General features: G+C 46.1%; 1 protein-coding gene across 40 annotated transcripts in view; it reads left to right on the top strand.

Annotated features, from left to right (window-relative positions):
- Window positions 1–18,656, top strand: part of TLN2 (talin 2) — a 496,882-nt gene extending 478,226 nt beyond the window's left edge. For all 40 annotated transcript variants that reach the window (XM_086321322.1, XM_086321364.1, XM_086321363.1 and 37 more), the window contains 5 exons: window positions 10,084–10,209; window positions 12,532–12,594; window positions 12,686–12,868; window positions 15,840–15,965; window positions 17,775–18,656. In XM_086321322.1, coding sequence (XP_086177448.1) covers window positions 10,084–10,209; window positions 12,532–12,594; window positions 12,686–12,868; window positions 15,840–15,965; window positions 17,775–17,903 — 627 coding nt within the window. In that variant the 3' untranslated portion in view covers window positions 17,904–18,656. The remainder of the gene's footprint in view (window positions 1–10,083; window positions 10,210–12,531; window positions 12,595–12,685; window positions 12,869–15,839; window positions 15,966–17,774) is intronic.
- Window positions 18,657–21,889: the final 3,233 nt, after the last annotated feature.

Raw genomic sequence — 21,889 nt, forward strand, 5'->3', positions numbered from 1 at the left:
AAAAAAAAAGATCCCAATCTGACATCATAATCAGTCTTTTGAGACCAACCAATTCTTTCCATCCCCTTCCAAAATGGAAGTCAGTCAATTCCAAATCCTCAGGGTTCTGTAAGTAGGCCATTTCTGCCATACTTCTGCCCCTGGTAACTACATAAAACCCCAGGCACCCAAGATTGGGTGAATGTGCTTTGCTTCTGTCCCTGGGAAGCAGCTCCACTGCTTTGAGGGAGTTTGGGGGATGGGCAGTGTTTTCGTCTCCGTTGCTTTGCCCACCACATTCCCAGGTTGCCTGTTTTAAAAACAGAATGATCCAGAGTTTGTAAAGATGATTCCTGGTATATTCCCAGCTTGGGCCCTTAAAAATGTAAGCATCTCTTTTTACCGGGAATCACCCAGACACAAGTAACAAATTGGCATCTTTGGATCCACCGTTTGCTTGGGAAGATGGTAAAAAGGCAAAATGAGAATGTCGGTGAGCCCAGGTGCGTGTGCCTAGGATCCCGCTGATGGCGCCGTTTCCATACCTGCAGACATTCCTGTGCTCCACAGACAGGTAACAGAGGTGCCACAGTGGCGCCCTCCCTACCCCACCCCCACGTGGCTGCAGCTTGCAATGCTGTGCCCCATTCTCAGCTCAGTCAGACCTGGATGCCTTTCTGCAGGCCTCTGTGTGATATGTTTGATATATTAGGTTGTTATTTAATCCAACTATATATCAAACATATTCCTACAGTGTCTTGCCCTATCTCCGGGGGTTCCTAATATAGCTTATAAGGCAACAGGAAAGAATATGTTAGAATCAGAGGTAGATTACTCATTACATCTCTTTCGTTATATTCCATTTCTTCTTGTAGCATTTAAAACCTGTATCTGTACTGCTAGATTATTTTGTTTATTATAGAAACAAATCATAATTAATGATGTTTCATAAGAGCTTAGGTATTATGTATAGCTTAGTTTTGTGCAATGATGAATCCTTAAAGGCTGTGCTCAATGTGGGGGAATAAAACCCATGTTTGTGATACAGGGTCAGGATTATAACCTCCAGACACATCTAGATTTACATTTCATTTTAATTCAGTTTTATCCTGATCTTCAATTTAGAAATTAGTAATTTTCACGATCAAGCTTTCAGCAAAAAATTCAAGCACAAATCAACTCTCTGTAACGTTGCTTTCCACCCACAGTAACAAAATGTATAAACCAAATCAGCCAAACCAAATGTATGGATGGTGAGTCACTGGGCTTTATATAAACCTTGGGGACGAAATATATCTAATAAAGATAACGCAGTGTGGAATATACTCTGTCTGTTGAGTTTCCTGTTGCAGGTTAACTTGTCAGAAGAGGTTGATAATATTTAGAATATGCCGACAATCAGAAAGTGATTCCATAGCCTAATTGGGTGCAACAGGAAGTTCGGGATTGTGAAACATTTTTTCCTGGCACGTAACAGCCTAACTGGGTTAGCTCTGACCTCCTCCCCCTAGAAGAGCCTGTGAAGGATATGTGAGTTCATTCTGATCTCTTTCAACAAAAGACTTAAAACTCTGCTTTCTGAAAGGGGAAGTATTGTGCTAATGGCTCCGATTTTTGGAGCAAAGAGGATGTGCTCTTGTAAAGGTCACTCCTGAACATACAAACACTACTCTATGAAGATAGTGAGCCAGAAGTGTGTACAGGTGGATTAGAAAAGCCTCTTCTGGTGGGTCTAAGAGCCAGCCCAACGCTGCTGGCAGGGACCGCCTAGTGACAGGTCACAGCAGCAGACAAGTGGTGACACAGGGGAGGTCAGTACAGTGTTGGGGTCCCAGCTTCCAGAGTCAGGAAGTGGAGCCTGTCCCTGGGATCCTCCTCATTGAGAAGAGAGCTGTACGCCAGCCAAGATGCTTCCGTAGTCAATGCTACCTTCGTGCAGCTAGATGGCGTTGTTTTGGGTTTTAGGCCCAGTTAAAGTTGTTTGGCCAAAATGACAGTCATGGAAAAGCAACAGCAAGCTGTTCTGAATAATGAAAAGCTCAGTTTAAAAGGACCTGAAGTTTGAAGCCCCTACATTAGAATTGACATATCTTTTTAGGGTACATTTTGCTGTTGACCAGCAGGCTCTGCCGATTAGTTGGGCAAATGGGAAAAGGCAGCCAGATGTTCAGGGAGAAGGATACAGCATTTTCTCTATGACCAAGCAGTGGACATTGAGCTCCTGTACCACTAGCTGCTTCCAGGCCAGGAGACGTGAGGTGGGCGGAAGAGTAAAGGTGAGTGGGGTCCCTAGTCAGCATGTATTCCCACATGACTCCCCACCAAATAGAGCAGTGGGTCTCTCAGACCCTCCTCAGACACACACAGGATTCATGTCACATGGCTTTACAGTGTAACAATTCTACCTAATTAAATCTTTGGAAAAATCCTGTCATCTGTTCTTCATCCATGCTACCTAGATAGACACTCGAGTGCCTATATATTTTTTTTAAGAGTTTGACACATCTTTAAGAATTTTTCTATCAAATAGAAAGCGCAATTAGTAGATTCTGATAAAGGATGCTGCTGCTGCTGCTGCTAAGTTGCTTCAGTCGTGTCCGACTCTGTGCAACCCCATAAACAGCAGCCCACTAGACTCCCCCGTCCCTGGGATTCTCCAGGCAAGAACACTGGAGTGGGTTGCCATTTCCTTCTCCAATGCATGAAAGTGAAAAGTGAAAGTGAAGTCGTTCAGTCGTGTCTGACTCTTAGCGACCCCATGGACTGCAGCCTACCAGGCTCCTCCATCCATGGGATTTTCCAGGCAAGAGTACTGGAGTGGGTTGCCATTGCCTTCTCCTCTGATAAAGGACAGATGGATGGATAGATATCAGTAACATAAATCTGGAATGACATACAGGAAAAAAAGAACAGAAATAGTTAAAAGATTATTCCAGTGGTATTTAAAGAAAGAGTGGTGGCTGCTGTGGGAAAACTGCTCCCAGAATACTAATCCGACTAGCTTGGACTTTGTCCATCAGATGTTGCAGAAACATGCAGTTATTCCACATCTGGGTGCAGAGGCCAGTCCCTTCCCAGGTGGCTGGCATAACCATTTGGCAGCGCTTTCTCTCTGGCACCTGCTTTGTCTGTTGACTGTTTCCCTGGAGTTTCCCCTGGGACCAGATCAACCTGGGGAGACCAGGCCAGCTGACCAGCTCTGGTCTCTTGGCAGTACCCGTGGTTCTGAGAAGTTTCCCTTTTATTAGGACTAGTAAGCGTGGTAGTCCTAAAGACAACCCACCTGGGGTCCTCCAGAAGAGAAGCTGACCTGGCTCACATACTGTTCAGGTCTTTGAGTACAGGTAAGGTCTCCCCTCCAGCTCCTCTCAACTCAAAATCAGAAGCAAACCGCTAGTGGCCAGACTCACTACCAAAAGAGAGGAACCTGGGACTGCCTGTTCCACTCAGGTTTCCACCTGGCAGGAAAATGCTTCACTCACGTTATGGAGTTCCTGTTGTTTGCCTTCTGTTTTTTTCCTGGAGGACATTTAAATTATATGCAGATGTTCACACTTTAAAAAAATTATACCCAATTTTTTTTTTTAATTTCTGATGTGATTTATGACCTTGTTTTTAACTCTAAGTGTCTACAAGGCCTTCGAAGAAGGCAATGGCACCCCACTCCAGTACTCTCGCCTGGAAAATACCATGGACGAAGGAGCCTGTTCCAGTCCATGGGGTCGCTAAGAGTCAGACATGGCTGAGCGACTTCACTTTCACTTTTCACTTTCATGCATTGGAGAAGGAAATGGCAACCCACTCCAGTGTTCTTGCCTGGAGAATCCCAGGGACAGAGGAGCCTAGTGGGCTGTCGTCTCTGGGGTTGCACAGGGTTGGACACGACTGAGGCGACTTAGCAGCAATAGCAGCACAAGGCCTTCAGTAACACCAAACACAGCGTGATTCCTAACTGGAAAGATAGTGCAGTGAGTTGTAGTCTGGTTTTAGTGGCCAGCTGTGAGAGAGATGACTATGATGCTTATCAGCACTCAGCAAGGTGATCCCTCAGAGGAGGTTTTCAGGGAGGGAGGCAGAAATGAGGCTAGTGACCCTTAGGCCATCTCCTATGGTTGTCTTCAGCTCCTTCACTGTCAAGTCCATCGGGGAAGGGACACGATGTTTCAGGGATGTAATTCACAAAGACAAGGGCAAAAAAGAGGACCACAGGCGGAAATGTTCTTCCTCTGCCAGGTGCATGCCCAGGGACCTGTGTAGGAGGATGGGCTTGGTGGACGTTAGTAAAGATCCTTTAGGAAGGAGGCCAAAAGAGAGGAAGGAAGTAAAAATGGAGTCTGTGCTAATTTTAGTCCATGCATTCTTTAAAAAGATTTCACAAGCAGAAAATGAAATGTTTGTTTGATATCTGGAGAAGGGCATCAAATTCCCCAATCACTTGGCCAGACAGGGCAGAGCAGGGACTGAAACCCAGTTGTCTATTTCCTGGTTGGGTGTCAAAGGAGGAGCTAGAAGCAGTGCCGACGCTTGACACTTCATTTATCTTTGATTTGTCTTTTTTGTTTGTATTGTAGGTTGTATTCAGAAATAGCAGCTAGAACCTGTATTAGAATTATGGGTGAAGAATAGGGTTCAGGCAGAGAAACAAACTAGTTTAACTCACACTCTGAAAAACTGTTGTTGAAAACCACAAAAAGTATGTGTATTAATAGAAAGAAAAATGAAGTTAATTGGGAGTTATTGAGCATTTACTATATGCTCTGTGTATATTAATAATTTATATATAACTGCCCTATTGGATGGCAACCCACTCCAGTATTCTTGCCTGGAGAATCCCAGGGACAGAGGAGCCTGGTGGGCTGCCGTCTATGGGGTCGCACAGAGTCGGACACGACTGAAGCGACTTGGCAGCAACAGCAGCAGCAGGCTGGAAGGTAGGTTAGGAAAATGAGTGAACTGCCACAAAGATTATGTTCTCAGAATGTTACTGTGTCCAAGCTCATACTGCTTGCCACACAACATGATAGTAAATTAAGAGATGAGGCACGGGGGCAAGGAATAGCAACTTTATTCAGAAAGCCAGCCGACAAAGAAGATGGTGACTCCTGTCCCAAAGAACCATCTTCCCTGAGTTAGGATTTAGGCTCCCTTAATACTAAAAGGGAAGAGGGTGTGCTTGGTTGGTACAAACTTCTTGGTTCTGGAATCCTTTGTTCTTGCAGCTGTCCGTGTAGGTTTGGTCACAACATTTCTATAAACTCAAACATGACACATGTTATTGTCTGTTCTGCAACTTTTTGTCTCTAGATGAATGGAAAAGTGTTATGCCTTTAGAGGCCAGAGCCTTGAGAGTGGGCTACTTTATATATTTCAGGTTCTAGACAACATTCTTAACTCATAGCAAACACAATAGAATACAGACGTTAAAGTTTAAAAACAAAAACAGATCCAATATGGAGTCAGATTTGTCCCTAGAACAAGAATTCCTGAAAGGTCGAAAGACAGAAATGAGTAAAGGCCTCCCTTTTCCGCCCTCTTTTTCCCTCTCCTTCCTCTTCTCCATCAGTACAACAAGAGTCTCAAATGCTCTCTCGTGCACGGGAAGCAGGTAGTGAGGGAGTCAGCCCAAAGTGTGGCCTTTCCCAGAGGGATCTCACCCAACCTCTAACTTTTTAAAAAAGGAGTTCTGGAGAAGATCACCTCACAGGAAAAATGTCAGCAAAAGGGTACTTAGATTTTTCTCAAAGCTACTGAAAAGTCAAAGCTAGAGTCTACTCAACAGTCCAGAAAAGACAGTTGCTGAGTACTACAGGTGACCTGGTCAATACTCTTTTGGAGTAGAGACCAGGGAAAGAGTATTGTACAGAGGATGAGAAGGTGGATTCAGATCTCAGAGGCTGCAGCTGACACCTTCATTAAGGGCAGATTCTTAGCTTAACATCTGTTACACTATTTTGTTAAGAGGGCCTCTTAGTAACATGCTGCTGTGTTTTGCATCTGTATATGCGTGAATCAGTGTCAGACTGTGAGTGCCAGTTGAGGCATACAGGCAGGGCATACAATTAACAACCCACAGTGTTCCACAGGGCAGGAGCCAGTGCCTTGATGTGTATGTCCAGTTATCCCCAGAGATCAGGAAAGGAAAGTTACTGATGCGGGCACTTACTCCATGCCTCTCCCCTTTGCTTACCATGTAAATTGTCCTCTGGCTGAACTCTAGTACTCAGAAACTCATCTTAAATGGATACATTCTCTCAACAAACCTTTTCTGCATGGGTTTCTCTGCCTCATGCTATGCTCCAGAGACATAAGTTGGATAAAACAACAATCCATGCCCTGGAGGAGATCACAGGCTGGTAGGATTCAGCTCACTGGTGTCTTGAGCCCAGGCCTGCATTTACCCTAGGGTAGCCTATACCACGGAGAAGGCGATGGCACCCCACTCCAGTACTCTTGCCTGGAAAATCCCATGGACAGAGGAGCCTAGTGGGCTGCAGTCCATGGGGTCGTGAAGAGTCGGACACGACTGAGCGACTTCACTTTCACTTTTCACTTTCATGCATTGGAGAAGGAAATGGCAACCCACTCCAGTGTTCTTGCCTGGAGGATCCCAGGGACAGGGGAGCCTGGTGGGCTGCAGTCTATGGGGTCGCACAGAGTCGGACAGAAGTGACTTAGCAGCAGCAGCAGCCTTTACCACCTGCATCTTGCACCAGATCCTCAGTGATCTGAGCAAGGAAGGGCTGTCCGTTTACCTGCCCATTGAGTGAAAGCATTTCCTCATATTCAGGTGTCCTGGTCTGCAAATTATTTCCCAGGGTTTCCTAGCTGCATCTCCAAGTTACTGTTCTTGATCTCCCAGCTACAGTGGGGTTTATTCTATTAACAGTCCAGCATTTGAATTGTGATTGTTTTATTTAGGGAAAGCCTTCAAAGACTACGCCCGTTCCACTTGTCTCCTTTTTTGCAACATGGTTAAGCATATGTCCTTCTTCTTGCTGCCCTCACACCCCTCTCCCAGAGTCCATCTTGTATGTTGGTGGGAGGAGCTAAAGCCAACAGGAACTCAGACTGCAGTACCATGGCTTTTCATGAATTCTCCTTGACTTGGAAAAATCCCATTTTCTCTTAGGCTAGAAGTTGTATGGTGTGAGGAAACATCAAGTGTTAATGCATAATTTCAGCAGGAGAGATAAAGTGGGCATTTAGTCTTGATGGTAAATCTGGCCTGCAGAAAGATACAGATCTGGCAGGTAGAAAGCAGATATCATCATGGAACTGTGCCCAACTGTAGCATTTAAATGTTTGCTCTCCATCACAGTCAGCTTTATTAAGCCTTTTGTTTGGAAACTCTCATACTTTTTAATCAAAGCAAATGTCTCCCAGAGATAAGGCTTCCTGCCATGTCTATTTTGAAATCTAGAGATCTTATAGAAAGGAAAAGATATTCATCAAAGGGCATTACAACACTTGCCATGGCAAGAAAAATATGTAGGTATAAGAAATATTTCCAAGTTGAATATATATTTCAAGCACGTGGGGTTTTTTTAGATTTATTTGGAGTATAGTTGATTTACAGTGTTGCATTGGTTTTGGTATATAGCAAAGTGACTTCATTTTATGCACACACACACACACACATGTATATTAATTCTTTTTCAGATTCTTTTCTCATATAGATTATCACAGAATATTGAGTAGAGTTCCTTGTGCTACACAGTTGGTCCTTGATGGTTATCTGTCTTATATATAGTAGTGTGCATATGGCATATGTTAATCCATGTGTCTTATGAAAACAAAACAGAATACTTCAAGGGTAGCAAAAGATATGGGAGAGGTCTTTTACGTTGATTCTAATGAGATATTCTTTTAGATCTGTCCATGCTTAGAGTTCGCACTTAGTTTTAAGGAAATTCCATTTTTTGTGCATGTTAAAATTTGGGAAATCAGAAACCTCCTGTGAAGTGGACTCGATCTTAGAAGCCATAGCATAGCTGAGAGCCTGTGAAAAGGGCCTGGGAGATGTTAGGAGCCACCAGCAAGCCTCCATCTCCTCATCTGCAAAAGGAGTAGGAGCTCCATTTGGACTCAGACACTCTATGGCTTCCCCAGTGCTTATGTCTTTTATAAGCTTAACTTTTCTTAACTTTTGCAGAACAAATTTCCAGAAAAGTTCTTAATTCAAAGTCACTGAATACACCGATCAGAGCCCAGTACCATTTCTTCATGGCTTGTGTATTGGGTTGGCCAAAAAGTTCAGTTGAGTTTTTCCCTAAAGATGTTACAGAAAACCCAAGTGAACTTGTTGGCCAACTCAATATACCAGTACCTTTTATGCCAGAGTGTGTTACGATGGGTTGTTTTATGTTTCAATAAACAAATTTTATATTCCACCATTACCACAGGCTTCCCCACCCCAGGAATCCAAACTTAATCTTTTGGAACTGAGCCCATTTCTATCCTGAATGCTCCTGGAGCAAGACTTTGTCAGAAATAGAGAATATACTGCTTCTGTCTCAGAACTTCTCAAGTGCTGCCGTCCGTCTTCAGATCCACAGGACTTGCGTGGAAATATTTTTCTGATAATGAGTTATTAAAACAGAAATGAGAATGGCCACATCTTGAATCATGAGAAATCCCATAAAGAATAGGGAACTGGAAAAGCATTGTATCTGTGTATCCATCCTGTTTGGTGGTTCACATGGGACCATCCGTGAGCCGACTTGGAGCCTCTGACCTGAAGTCTGCCCCTAGCTGATGCCCTAAGAGGTGGCCTGGTCTGGGAAAAGCCTATCCTGATGAAGGCAGAGAAGCTTAGATTTAGATCATGTCGAGAGTCTTCATGCCTCCACTGGCCTCCTTCAGGCCAGTACTCCACCTCCCTCAGCCTGAGTATTCCAATGTAAATATAAGGATAAAGATAACTTCAGTGCAAGACTTTTTGCTTTTTTGGTGAGAATTAAACAAGTCAATGTGCATGGAAGTAAATACCTGCACATAGTAGGCACTCTTAAAAAAGTATTGCTGTTGTACATTGGTAATGTACTTAGTGCCACTGAATGGTATACTTTAAGTTGATTTGAAGAGTAAATTTTGTGTTACATTTATTTTACGAACACACACAAAGAAAACTATTGCTATACTTGACCATCATCTCTTAATGCCTGAAAGGTACCAGCCACATCTTTAAGGTACTGTGACCAAAGAGGCACTTATCCATATCCACACTGGCTCATGGCCACAGAGCAATGCTGCTGGAGGGGACCTTGCAGGTTATCTAGTCTGGCCACCCTTTATGGTGATGCTCTGTCCCACTGAGCCTGGGACTAGGGTCTTTACACTTGCCCAACTTCCCAAAAGCTTCTCTTCAACAACCCAGGCATTTTGGCAGCAGGAAACCTGGTGATGGCGAATTTCGAGCAGAGCCCTGATGACCTGAGAGCCCCGGTGCAGTCAGAGCCTGTGTTCTTCCCCAGGTGGAGCCATGCCTCAGGCTTCCAAGGGGCCAGCCCTACCTTGATGTCACATTGCCTGGCTTCCTTTCTACCACATGTGATCTCTGGTTGGCATGTGACTCTCTGCTCAACCACAGAAATGCAGATACTATTTTACCTTTGTTTTCACCCAAGAGAAATAAGGTTTTTCAACAGCTAATAGCCATCTTCCTTTTTTCAACCCATTTTTCAAGCCTTACACGGCGAGAGAGTGTGCTACCACTTAGTCTTTGAATTTTGATTATTGATTATTTTGATTTGAGTTGTTGATGTTGATGAAACCATTTGTATATATTTGTATATATTTTATTTCCCAGTGAATTTATGTCTTTTTAAAGACTCTGGTCTGGAAAAATAATCCGTCTTAAAATGGCCTGATTTTAAATGTGTACAGAATCTCAATGCTGGTAATTTTTATCTTTTAGAGAGGGGGTGGGGGGAGGTAGCAGATGGAGAGGCCTCCAGCCAACTTAAGCCTTTCTACCCTGGGTATGGTTTGTCCATAAGAAGCCATGTACAGTTGAAGAGCCAGGTGACCGAGAAGTAAGTCATTTGGCAGAAAATGTCCTTTGGGATATGAATTGTGTATGATGCTGTTTTCTTTTGGTTATAGCAAGCGGACGAGACCCTGGATTTTGAAGAACAGATCTTGGAGGCTGCTAAATCCATTGCTGCTGCCACGAGTGCCCTGGTCAAATCGGCCTCGGCAGCCCAGAGGGAGCTGGTGGCCCAAGGAAAGGTTTGTAAACCTCGCTGGCCACGTGAGGAACGTCAGGCTGCTGGAGCCTCTGAGGACCGAGGGAAAGGCAGTACCACGTGTGTTCTGAGCAAGGAAGCCCTGTCGCCCCATCCCTCCCTGAGTCACCCTGCTCTGCCCATCGCACTGCACACTCTGCTTCAGCTTAACATACAGAATGAAGGATTTGGCTTCCAGGCCTCTCACCTGCTTCTTGTTAAGGAGAGCTCCCACTCCAGGCAGCCATCAGGGCCTGAACATTCATTTATCTCCCTGCTGTCCATTAGTCTATTTAAAGATGTAAACTGTCATATGTTCCCGGTGGATGGCTATATAAGCACCGTAGTCAGGGGCTTTGTAATACCTTGTTCAGTTCCAGTGACTCCATTTTCTTAGGACTGTTGAGCTGAATGCCATCCAGCTCTGCAGTTAGCATTTTCCTGAGTCCTTTGGTCAAAAAACTGGTCTGTTTTTAAAGCTGAGATTTCTTCGACCTGCTTTATCTCCAGTCACCCATTCCATCTGCATTAGCATGAAAGCTTAGTTCTTTTTCAGTGATCCAGAGGATTAATAGTACATTAGACTAATCCTGCATGTGGGAAGGCCTTTCAATTGAAAATATTCCATGTGTCCTGTTATGCCTATATAGCATGGAACCACTCCATCGAAATTACATCTTGCAGAAAAGACTTTCAATCATAGAGGCACCACAGAAATCCTGACAGGTTGGGGAGATTTGGTCACCATACCTGTCAGTCACTTCTGTTTGATATTAAAAGCTCTTTACTGTCAGTGTACAGATGACAGATGCAATTGTGTCTTGACCTAAAAACTTGCAATAGAGATGGCTAGGCTCAGCTAGTGGCCTTCCGTTTTCCTCCATGAAGTCTCTCGTAAGGTTGTTTGTTTTTGTTGTTTAGTCGCTAAGTCGTGTCCTACTCTTTCGCAACTCCATGGACTATAGCCCGCCAGTCTCCTCTGTCTATGGAAATATTTCGGCAAGAATACTGGAGTGTGTTGCCATTTCCTCCTCCAGGGGATCTTCCCAACCCAGGGATTGAACCATTTCTCCTGCATTGGCACACATATTCTTTACCCACTGAGCCACCAGGGAAGCTTAGCCATGTCTTAATCCAACCTGCGTACATTGGCTCCTCTTTCCAAACCATTGTGTTCCAATTTAATGTATGCACATCTCCCCAGCCAGCATAAATCTGTCCCTTTCCCCTTCTCACTAATCCCCTATTGATGGAGCAGAGTGCAGTCCTTACTCACCTAGGACTTGTTAACTGGTTGATATGTAAAGACCAAATATGGATCACTGAGAAGAACATCCTACCTAGAAAGTTCAGTTCATCTGCATCTTAATGAAGACTCGTCTGCATGCTGGACAGAGGGTTGGATACTAGAGAACTGAACTTGAGCATGGCCAAGGCTTTGTCCTCCAAGGAACTTATATGTTCAAGCATTTAAAAAGTTGGTAACAGAGGTTCTCAGAGTTGGACATGACTTGGCAACTGAACAACAACAGCAGCGGTCCAGCTGGATTGGGGAACTGTATGCAGAACCCTGGGGCGTTATCTGACCTTCAACAAGCCCTCATGTGATGCCTGTAATTGCTAAGAGATCCCCAGTTTCATATTCAAATTTAGCTACTCATCTCTTACCTCTCCACACACCTCCCACCAGTAAAGGTATTTGCTCCCATAGTTCCTTCTACATCTGGTCAGAAAACGTTTTATTTGTTGCCATAATTTCTAAATAGAAACAGAGATCATCCTACTTCCAGCTTCTTACTTCTATACCCACCCCTGACAAAATGGTCTGTATTTCCTTAAGACAAGGATCTGTGCTCAGTTGTACAGAGATGTACTCCTTTTTTAACATCATCTGCCAGAAAGTCACAGTGTGACTTCTAACACGGAGGCCTCTTCATTTAAGAGGTGAGGGAAGCTGAAATCTCTCCTGATTCCTGACTCTGGAAGTCACACGGGGAGGGGTCAGCAGAGGAAACAGACATATCAAGATAGCCCCATCCATCGTTCCTAAGCCATTTTCCCAGAAATGTAGTACCTGATGGCTAAAAGGAGGCCATTGAGAGCGTTTCCAGTCGCCTGTGGCCCAGGTGGAAACCGGCCAGGACCTGCAGTCTTGGAGCTGCTAGGGTCCTGTGTGGGAAAAGGTGCCATTGGCAGGGGTCCCCAGGAGATGCTGCATGTCTGATGAGCTGCTTTTCTGTCCAGTTGCAGGTCATGAGTAGGGCATGAGGGGTGCAGTCACCCTGCACCTTCCCACTCTCCTTACCCCTTCTATGCTCCTCTCTAGGTGGGTTCCATTCCTGCCAATGCTGCGGACGACGGACAGTGGTCGCAGGGCCTGATTTCTGCCGTGAGTCGCTCTCTCCTTCTTCCCCGTTGGCTTTTTAGATCCCCTGAGGGAGGTTTGGGCTGGGGGTCACTTCTCTGTTGACTGTCGCCAGGCCCGGATGGTGGCAGCCGCGACCAGCAGTCTCTGTGAGGCAGCCAACGCCTCAGTGCAGGGACACGCCAGCGAGGAGAAGCTCATCTCATCTGCCAAGCAGGTAGCTGCATCCACGGCTCAGCTGCTTGTGGCCTGCAAGGTGAAGGCTGATCAGGATTCGGAGGCCATGAGGCGGCTACAGGTAATGGTCACTGATGCTGGTGGGAAAATACTCCTGTTGGAGCGGGTAAGTGTCACCAGAGGGTAAGCAGTCTAACTTTCTTGGCATGACCTACTGGACCTTCCATCAGCCAGCTCTGTCCCACGTTTCTCATTTCCTGCCACGTGAGGCATGCATCCTATACCTGCCGCCCCACCAAACTGATGTTCTCCACATGTACTTTCTGGTCTCATGTCTTGGGGCCCTCCTCCCACCAGACCAATCTTGGTGAACTCCTGCTCATCCTTCATGACTCATCTCCAAAGCCACCTCTTCTGGGAAGCCCTCCTTGACTCCTAGGCCTTGGGGAGTCAGTCCTTTTTCTGCCCTGCCAGAGCCTCTGATCAGACCAACCTAATGGTTCCTGTCACCCTGTACCACCAGATTTATCTGTATGTCTGCCTTTGATGAGACTGAGCTTCTTGGGTGCAGGTCCCAGATCTTTATCTTTGCATCTCACCCCTAAGATGGTACCTGTTTCAGTGAAGGCTCTCATTTAGTGTTTGCTAAAGAAAGGAGCCAAAGGACTGAAGAATTTATATGAGATGCTGCTAAGGTTTCCCAGAGCTCAAAGAACATACTTATGAGGGTGACGCATGAATCCTGCCCAGTGGATCTAAGTTTTCCTGATTGTTTTCATTATAAAAGTATTTTAAACACAGTAAAGGAAATGTGGGAATGAAAAAGATAGCCTCAGCATCTTCATGTGTCCAATGTTATGTTTTTTCTCATCCTATTTTTATCTTATATAAAATGCTTTTGTCTAGTTGTCATCCTAAGCAGAGACAGTCTGCATTTTTTCACTTCACATTTTATTACACTTTTTTTTTCCTGGAAGAAAAGTCTTCGTAATGGCCCTGTGCAATGCTAACTGGTTCATTCTTCATGAGTCTCATTTTTAATGATTGCATGACATTCTATCAACTAATTATTCCAGAATTTCTCTTTACAAAATTAGACGTATTTGTGTCCAGTTTTCTAGATGTTTGCTATTATAAATGTTGTAATGCACATCGTTTATGTTGCTAAAAATGTTTATGTAAGATCATAACTGGCAGAAATATTTGAATGATTGCAGTGAAACTCCAGACTTTTTTGTTATTTCCTAAGTTGTAAAGTGTGTTACGGTCGTTTGGTCCTCCTGTGTCAATCTCTCTCCTTCACCTGCCTTCATTTTTCTCCTGGCATAAACCCAGGGGGGAAGTCGGGAGCTGCATGTTTGTGAATGTGTGATTTATGGATTTGGGGGACACTTCTTTGGAAAATATCCTGAGTTAAGAGATACCTGTGTTCAAGACCTCTACAGATACCTAGGTTCAAGACCTTGATGCCTCTACAATTCATTAAATGCAATGTCCTATACAAATCATTTCAAACCTTTCAGGCCTCAGTTGCCTCTTTCGTAAAATGAGGATAGAGATGCTGGCACTGGCTCTTACAAGAATCAAGAAATGTGAAAGTGCTTTTGTAAGTCCTAAGGATTTACACAGGTGTAGCCGAGCATCACTCTTATGTCATCATTTCTGACTTAACTGTATGCTGCAATGTTGTATGAGTCCCTTACAATGACCCAGAGGTTCTCTGGGGCTACACAGACCTCTGTTCGAATCCCAGCTCTATAATTTATCAGCTGCAGAATCTTAGGTTACTCAACTTCACTTTCTACATAGAAAAGTGCACTAATAATTTCTGACCTTCCCTTCTTGTGCAAGCCTTCATGGTCCCCTTTGGCCACTTTTCTTTTTTTAAACCCCTTGGCCACTTTAAACCACCAACCAGATGAGCCAGTTAACTTTTTATTTTCATATTTATTTATTTATTTGATCATACTGGGTCTTAGTTGCAGCATGTGGGAATCTAGTTGCCTGACCAGAGATCAAACCTGGGCCCCCTATTTTGGGAGTGTGGAGTCTTAACCATTGGACCACCAGGGAAGTCCCCAGTTAACTTTGAGAAAATTTCATCACTCTGATGGCTTACCCTCAAGTGCAAGTTCTTGACTCTAAGGGGGCTGGGCAAGGACTATGGGAGATTTAACCAAACCTTAACCACAATGAAAAGGAAATTCCAAACCTCAGGTGGCAGAGGGCAAGCCCCCTGGTCCACCCTCGCTGCAGATCCAGGCTGCATAAGGACCATCCCTTCTGTAACTGTCTTTACCACCTGCCACTTCCTTGAGCCTGCAGCCCAAGGCCAGCTGTGACTCTAAAACCACTTCTGTAAAGGCCCTAGTTACTGCAGGGCTCCGTTCCTCCCGTGGCGGGGGGCGGGGGGTAGGTTGTGTTCCCTTCATTCCCTCAGAAAGCCTTAGGTGAGCACAAGCCCTGGGTACCCACTGCTCCCAGTGCTGGGGATGCAAAGATTCAAGTCACAGCCCCTGCCTTCAAGTTACTCACTGTCCAGGGGCGAGAGAGGCAACCACAAGTGTGGTAACGGCTGCAAAGAAGCCAGCACAGAGCATTCCAGGGGCGCGTGGGAGGGTGTGGGTAAGGCCAAGGCGGACAGAAAAAGTGATCTCTGAGCCAATTCCTCAAGTATGCCTCAGCTGGATGGGGCAGGAGGAGGTGAATTTCTCACCCAGAAGACAGCTCCTGAGCAAGCTTCTGTTAACCTTCGTATCATAGTGCTATAATCATGTGTTCACATAACTGTAGTTCCCATTAGAATTGCATGTTCCTTGGGAGCCAGGAAGTGTGTCTCAATCTAATGAATGAGCTAAGGTTAGGTAGGTGCCAATGCTGGTAGAATCAATGGATGGATGGATAAATAGTTGGATGGATGGGTGGATGAGTGGACGGACAGACAAATGAATACTACCTAGAGAGAAACTGTGTTGTATATAATTGGGTGATAAATAGATACCTAGTCTCGTGAGCTGTGCCTCCATGTCTGTTCTTGCTGAATCCAAATGACTGTTTTTAATGATATCATGTGTGTCTTGTCCCCTCTCCAGGCAGCAGGAAATGCTGTGAAAAGAGCCTCAGACAACCTTGTTCGTGCAGCCCAGAAGGCAGCATTTGGCAAAGCTGATGATGACGATGTTGTAGTGAAAACAAAGTTTGTAGGGGGCATTGCTCAGGTTTGTGATTAAACCCAGACAGTGTTTACTCCTAAGATGAGCACTGAGTTATAATAGAGACACAAAATAACAGTGGCCTAAACAGGATGGGAGTTTATTTCTCCCTGGTAAGACAGTCTTGGGTATAAGCAGTCCAGGGATGGTATGGCGGCTTCTTTGTGTCTGAGATCCAGGTTCCATCTGCCTTATCACTCCACCATCCCCGAGATGTTCCCTTGGCCACTCGGTCTGAGATGGCTTGATAATCGCCTCAGGTTTCCAGCCAGCAGGAAGATGAAAAGTTAGGGCAGGCATGACTTTGAAGTTGTCTGCCTCAGTTAATTCACATGCCATTGGCCAGCACTCGGTCACATGGCCAACCTAGCTGCAAAGGATGCAAAGAAACGCAGTATTCTTCTCTGAGTAGTAGTGTGCCTACCTAAAAATCAGGGATTCTCTTATAGAAAAGGGAAAGAAGAGAGTTAGAGGACAGCAATATTATCTTCAAATGTTGCATTTGGAGCTGCTACTCCAGATCTTTGGCCCTAGAGAAAGAATGAACGATGACCCTCTCCCAGAAGTTTTACAAGAGTGGATGGGAATCTGACTTATGCGGGCCTGCATTCTTGTGCATGGGAGTGTGGTGGAAAGGTCAGGAAACTGGGCTTGCAGTTTGGGTATGTTCATATAAATCCTTCATGCAAGATGGGTTTTCCACCAGGAGCACTGAGGCTCCGTGGCTGAACTTACTCATTCCCACACCTTCCTTAGCTCCTCCTGAACCATTTCCTGTATTTGGAAATACATAGGATACATTTTTTGGAGAAGGAAATGGCAACCCACTCCAGTATTCTTGCCTAGAGAATCCTATGGATGGAGGAGCCTGGTGGGCTGCTATCCATAGGGTCGCACAGAGTCAGACACGACTGAAGCGACTTAGCATGCATGCATGCATTGGAGAAGGAAATGGCAACCCACTCCAGTGTTCTTGCCTGGAGAATCCCAGGGACAGAGGAGCCTGGTGGGCTGCCACCTATGGGGTCACACAGAGTCAGACATAACTGAAGTGACTTAGCAGCAGCAGCAGCAGGATACATTTTTACCAGAATCTCTTTCTCAATACAGTAGTTCCATGAGAAATTCCATGAAGAAGATTCTGTGATCCAGCAGTTCTGGGAATGGCTGAACTCTGTTCTCCTTCCTTAGATATCACAATGCTCGTTAGTCTAGCAAGGCTCTGAAAAGACCTTTGCTTTTCAGAAATCTATGTGGCTTTCTAGAGCACAGGCTTACCCTTTCCCCTTGAAACCTGTGAACTAATATTCTTCAGATCACACCTTAGAGGCTTGAAATAAATATATGAAAGCTGTCTAATAGTTAAGGGCTCCAGTTTTAGCTTCAAGAATACCTGAGATGGGTCCTACTCCACTAGCTGAGGCCCTTCGGGAAAGTGGACCCACATCTCTTGAGCTTCACGTTTCTCTTTGGAACAATGAGACATTATCAATAGGCCACACTTTACAATGTCACCATGGAGGTGATGGAACACTCTATGTAAAGTGCTTAAACCAGAGCCGGGTGCATTGTAGGGATGCAGGTTATGTCGGTTATTAAATCAGGGGCCAGAAATCAGCTTATTGTCTTGGATCACTAGTCTTAAAACCTGAACCATGGCCCAGAGGTGGGTCTCCAGAGCTAAGAGTACACAGTCTTGAAGCAGTGCTGTGTCCCGTGGTAGCAGAGGCTGTGGGAGCTCTTGAGGCAGGCATGGAGGGGAGGGCGGTTTGCTAGAATCTTTCACACCCCTCCAGCTTGTTGCTTTCCCTCTAGATCATCGCCGCCCAGGAGGAAATGCTGAAGAAGGAACGAGAACTGGAAGAAGCAAGGAAAAAACTGGCCCAGATCCGCCAACAGCAGTATAAATTCCTACCCACTGAGCTGAGGGAGGACGAAGGATAAGGCCAGAGCCAGGGGTGCGCGCCCCAGGGGACGGCCGCGCGCGAACTGGACAGACAGCGGTCCTGGGAGGCCGGGCACTGCCCAGGCACCGCCCACCTCCCCCTGGGGCGAGCCCGGGGCCTGAGCGCTCCGGCTCCCTCCGCTGTGCCGTCAGGCACCGGCTGCATGATCGTGATGTCGCACGGTACAGTGAGTGCCCCCCACAGCTCCTCCGCCGCCTCCCCCCACCTCACACATCTCAGGAGAGAGGGGCGCGGGCTCACGGACTGTTACCAAAACGAAGGCAGTATTACGTCGCCCTCGGACACTCGTGCTTCTGTCGGTCCTTTCCTAGGCCTGCTGCTGGGCCTGCTGTGAAATCTTAATAGGAAAAAACGAAAACAGCTCGGGGGAAATCATTAAGGCCATAGATACTCAAAGATCTTCTTCTCCCTCTCAGGCGAAGGTGGACATTGGAGTTGGACACAGTTCATAAAAGCCAGAAACATAAACCAGTGTGGACTCCAGGAGGGCAGCTCAGGCCTTCCTGCCTGTCACTAGCACTGGTTCACCCGGAGGGTGAACAATACCTGCTCCTGTTTGCACGCTTTTTTGCCTCCGTGTGTAAGCTCCTTGTACAATCTAGCTCCAACTTGTATTCTGTGGCCCAGAAAATTGAATGATTCTTTTTCCTCCATAATCCAAAGGACAGAGGCATGGGGGACTGTCAGGGCTCGGTGAGCAGGGGCTGTAATAAAATGTGTGGGCTCCTTACTCTGCAGAGGCTGTTTGAGTTCATACAAATTCATCCACATAAACCCAGGTCCTCCAGGTAGCAGTCAATACAGCAGCCCCCACCTTAGGCATTCAAACTGAGGGTTCAACTCCAGTAAAGCCATTCCTTGGTGACCCTGTCTTCTAGGTCCCATATCAGATTTTCTGCTCTCAAAATGGTCAGCATTCAGAATTCTGTTTAAAAATCTGTCACCCACTCTCTAACCCAAGATGGATGTTTTCTCTATGTCCTGATAGTCCTAAAACCTAGATGCGTTCTAACACCATAATGAATTTCTAACAACATAGTTTTGCTAATTAGCCCATCTTAAAAGTGATGACGTACGATATTTTCAGAGTTTGTCTTCTGGATGCGACAGTTCAAGAATCTTATATTTCCCACCCCCACCTCCTTTCTCTTTTCAGAGCCCTCTCCTTGGAAGGGCATTTTAAGACTTTTTTGAGCCTTATCCCAAGACAGTATGTGAAGGATGAATGGCTTGTGGGATAGCTACTAATGCCAGGTAGCAGGTGTCTTTGAAAAAAATTTAATTGAGGGAAGACAGTGGTGATGGAGGTATGTGGTTTTTTAAAGCTGGTAACTGTTGACAGCAGTCATCCTCCATTTATCCAGTCCTGTGGTCTCACATCTTATATTTCATTCACAGGATAGCTTGAATATTCCACCCAGGGAAAAGATGATGCTTTGGTTCTCAAAAAGAATCACCTGTAGACTTTGCCCAATGGTCCTGCTTTAACAGACCCTGGCCCATGCCGTGGTTGTAAAATGCAGTTAAACTTTGGATGGCTCCTCCTGTTTATAAGAGACTTGTAAGTCCTCCACATAGAATTTTTTCCCAGGCACGTAGGAAGCTACAAGAAATACAGTATAAATGAGAAGCAAGTGGAGAGAGTCTGTAGAGAGCTAGGGATGAAGGAATCAACCCTAAAGAAGAGGGAGCTGGCCGGGCCCTGCCATCTAATGGGAGAAACTAACAAATCTGTGGCTCGCCCTGCTCAAGTGTGGCCAGCACAAGTCTTCACTGCTGTCTGGGCTGCACCCTGTCATTTCTTAGCCCGTGGGCTGGGGGCTGTCTCCAAGAATCCCTTTGCAGGTGGGCGTACCATGCTTTCTGAGACTCTTAGGAATCAGATCCAGAGGCTCAGGATCTAGATGTGCTAATGGCCTCACATAGCAGGCCTCTGGGGAGCCCCACCACACCCCACCATCACCTCCTTGTCTTCCAGGCTATGTGATTGCTCCTCCCCTTCCAGCTGTCCTGGGTCACAGCCTGGCATCCCAGGAGCCAGCCAGTGAGTTCTGTGTCCCTGCCTCAGAGTCGTTTAAAACCTGTCCTGAGTTTGATATCAGAAAGCCAGGTGGAAGGCCTGCCCTTTTTAAACTCCAAAAAACAGGTACGGAACAAAGTTGATTTTGTAGGACCTGGGTGAATGTCCTCCATCCGGCACGTTCTGCAGCTGTGAGCATTAGGGAAGCTGGTTCCCCACCTGGCGTGTTGCTGGTTTTTCATCTGCCCCTCCCCCGTCCACCCTTTGCCACATACGTGAGTGGCCTCGTGACTGACTTGGTCTCTCCCCATTTCATGAAATGGGGGAAAGGCTGTGCTTTGGGCATGATGTAATAGGTGCTCCTGTAGGTGTGCCCGGATGGCAGCAAGGGAGGGAGGCTTCTGGTTTTCCTTCAAAAGGAAATATGAATTTGGGGGGAGCGGGTGTGAATTTTCATTTCAGAGCATCTAACAAGAGAGTGGTTTCAGATGGAAAATGGTTCCAAGCCTGGAGCATAAAGATGCCTCTCTGTGTGAAGGGGGAGTAGGTATGTAGGTGTGTGCCCCATGAGAGGAACTGACAGGAAACTTGAACTGATCTGAAGGTCAAAAAAAGGAACCTGAACTGGAGTTCAGAACTGCCAGGTGATTGGGGAGTTTGGGCTTTGCTTGGTTCTGCCTTTCAGAAGAAGTCTTTGAGTAAGAATGCTCAAGCCAATTCAGTTGAACAAGCAGCTCTTGTTTAAGTTGCTGGCATCGGGTCAGGTGCAGGCCAGGTGATCAGTGCCAGCAGGAACCTTGGGTTGTAGGCACCTTTCAGTCCGGTGTTGTGAGCCCCCCAGGCCGCCGGCAGAGCACTCACATGGTTAAGTGATGAGCCCTGTGTGCTTTATCCCAGAAAGCCCCTTAAGGCTCCTCATGGGTTCTCCCTGCTTGCGTTCTAGGTGTGTTGTTAGTGAGTTTACAGACAACCAAAGTGTATTCCATATTTCTCAAAATGTTACAACCAAAATTCACCCAGGAGAGTGAACCCTACCACCCATGTGTTCCCAAAGCCACAACCTCACACGGGAGCCAGGCAGCAGGGTGATGTGGTGAGCAAGCCTGCTTCCTCCATGGGTGTGAACCCCCAGGTATCCCCCAGCGCTGAGGTTCTGGACACTGGCTGGGCCCCCAGGGATCGGGCTATGTGCTCCCAGCACAGGCTATCCATATGTTTCAGCACTCAGAATCCTGGAGGAGGCAGCCTCTGCTGACCAAGGTGATGGCTATCTCTCAGAGCTTTGAGGGGATCCCAAGGAACTGGGGGATATTCACTTCAGGCTCAGAGGCAGTAGAATTAAAAAACCCAGTGGTCCTGAGAGCTTATCAGCAACTCAAGTCCCACCTCAGCACAGCCTCCTCCAAGTGCTGGCCTCAGGATGGCCTCTGGTGGAGCAGGCATCTTCCCCTACAGAGTCCCCAGGCGCCATATTTAAATGTCCCTGAGATGACTGCTCCATCCTTCTGAGCATCTGCCCGGTGTGTGATGTTCACGGGCATTAGGAACAGGCATGTGACAGAGCATCTGTGAACTGAAGAAACAAACACTACAAAGAGAGAGTTCTTCTCTGTAAAGAGGTTTGGCTTTGTTCCTCAGAGCCCCCTCCCACCCCCATAGGCGTCCCAGTCGTGTGAGCAGCTCCTGATTCCACAAAGCATGCAGCTGGGTCTCCCATAGCTACCTTCTTTCCAAGCTGATAAAGCTGCAAGGAAGTGGGATAGCCGAGTTCTGCCCTGGGTCGTGATGTCTTTATTGATCTGGTCACATAAATTTTTTTTTTTTTTATTATTCACCAGAAATAAACTTGTAAAGGACTGAACCCGTGTGAAAGTCTCACGGGAATGGGAACATGGAAAAGAGGAAGAGGAGACTGTGTCTTTATCATGTGAGAGAAACTCCCC

Source organism: Bos grunniens, chromosome 10 (assembly GCF_055505025.1).
Source record: "Bos grunniens cultivar Pamir isolate PY7600 chromosome 10, Bosgru_T2T1.0, whole genome shotgun sequence".
Taxonomy (NCBI): domain Eukaryota; kingdom Metazoa; phylum Chordata; class Mammalia; order Artiodactyla; family Bovidae; genus Bos; species Bos grunniens.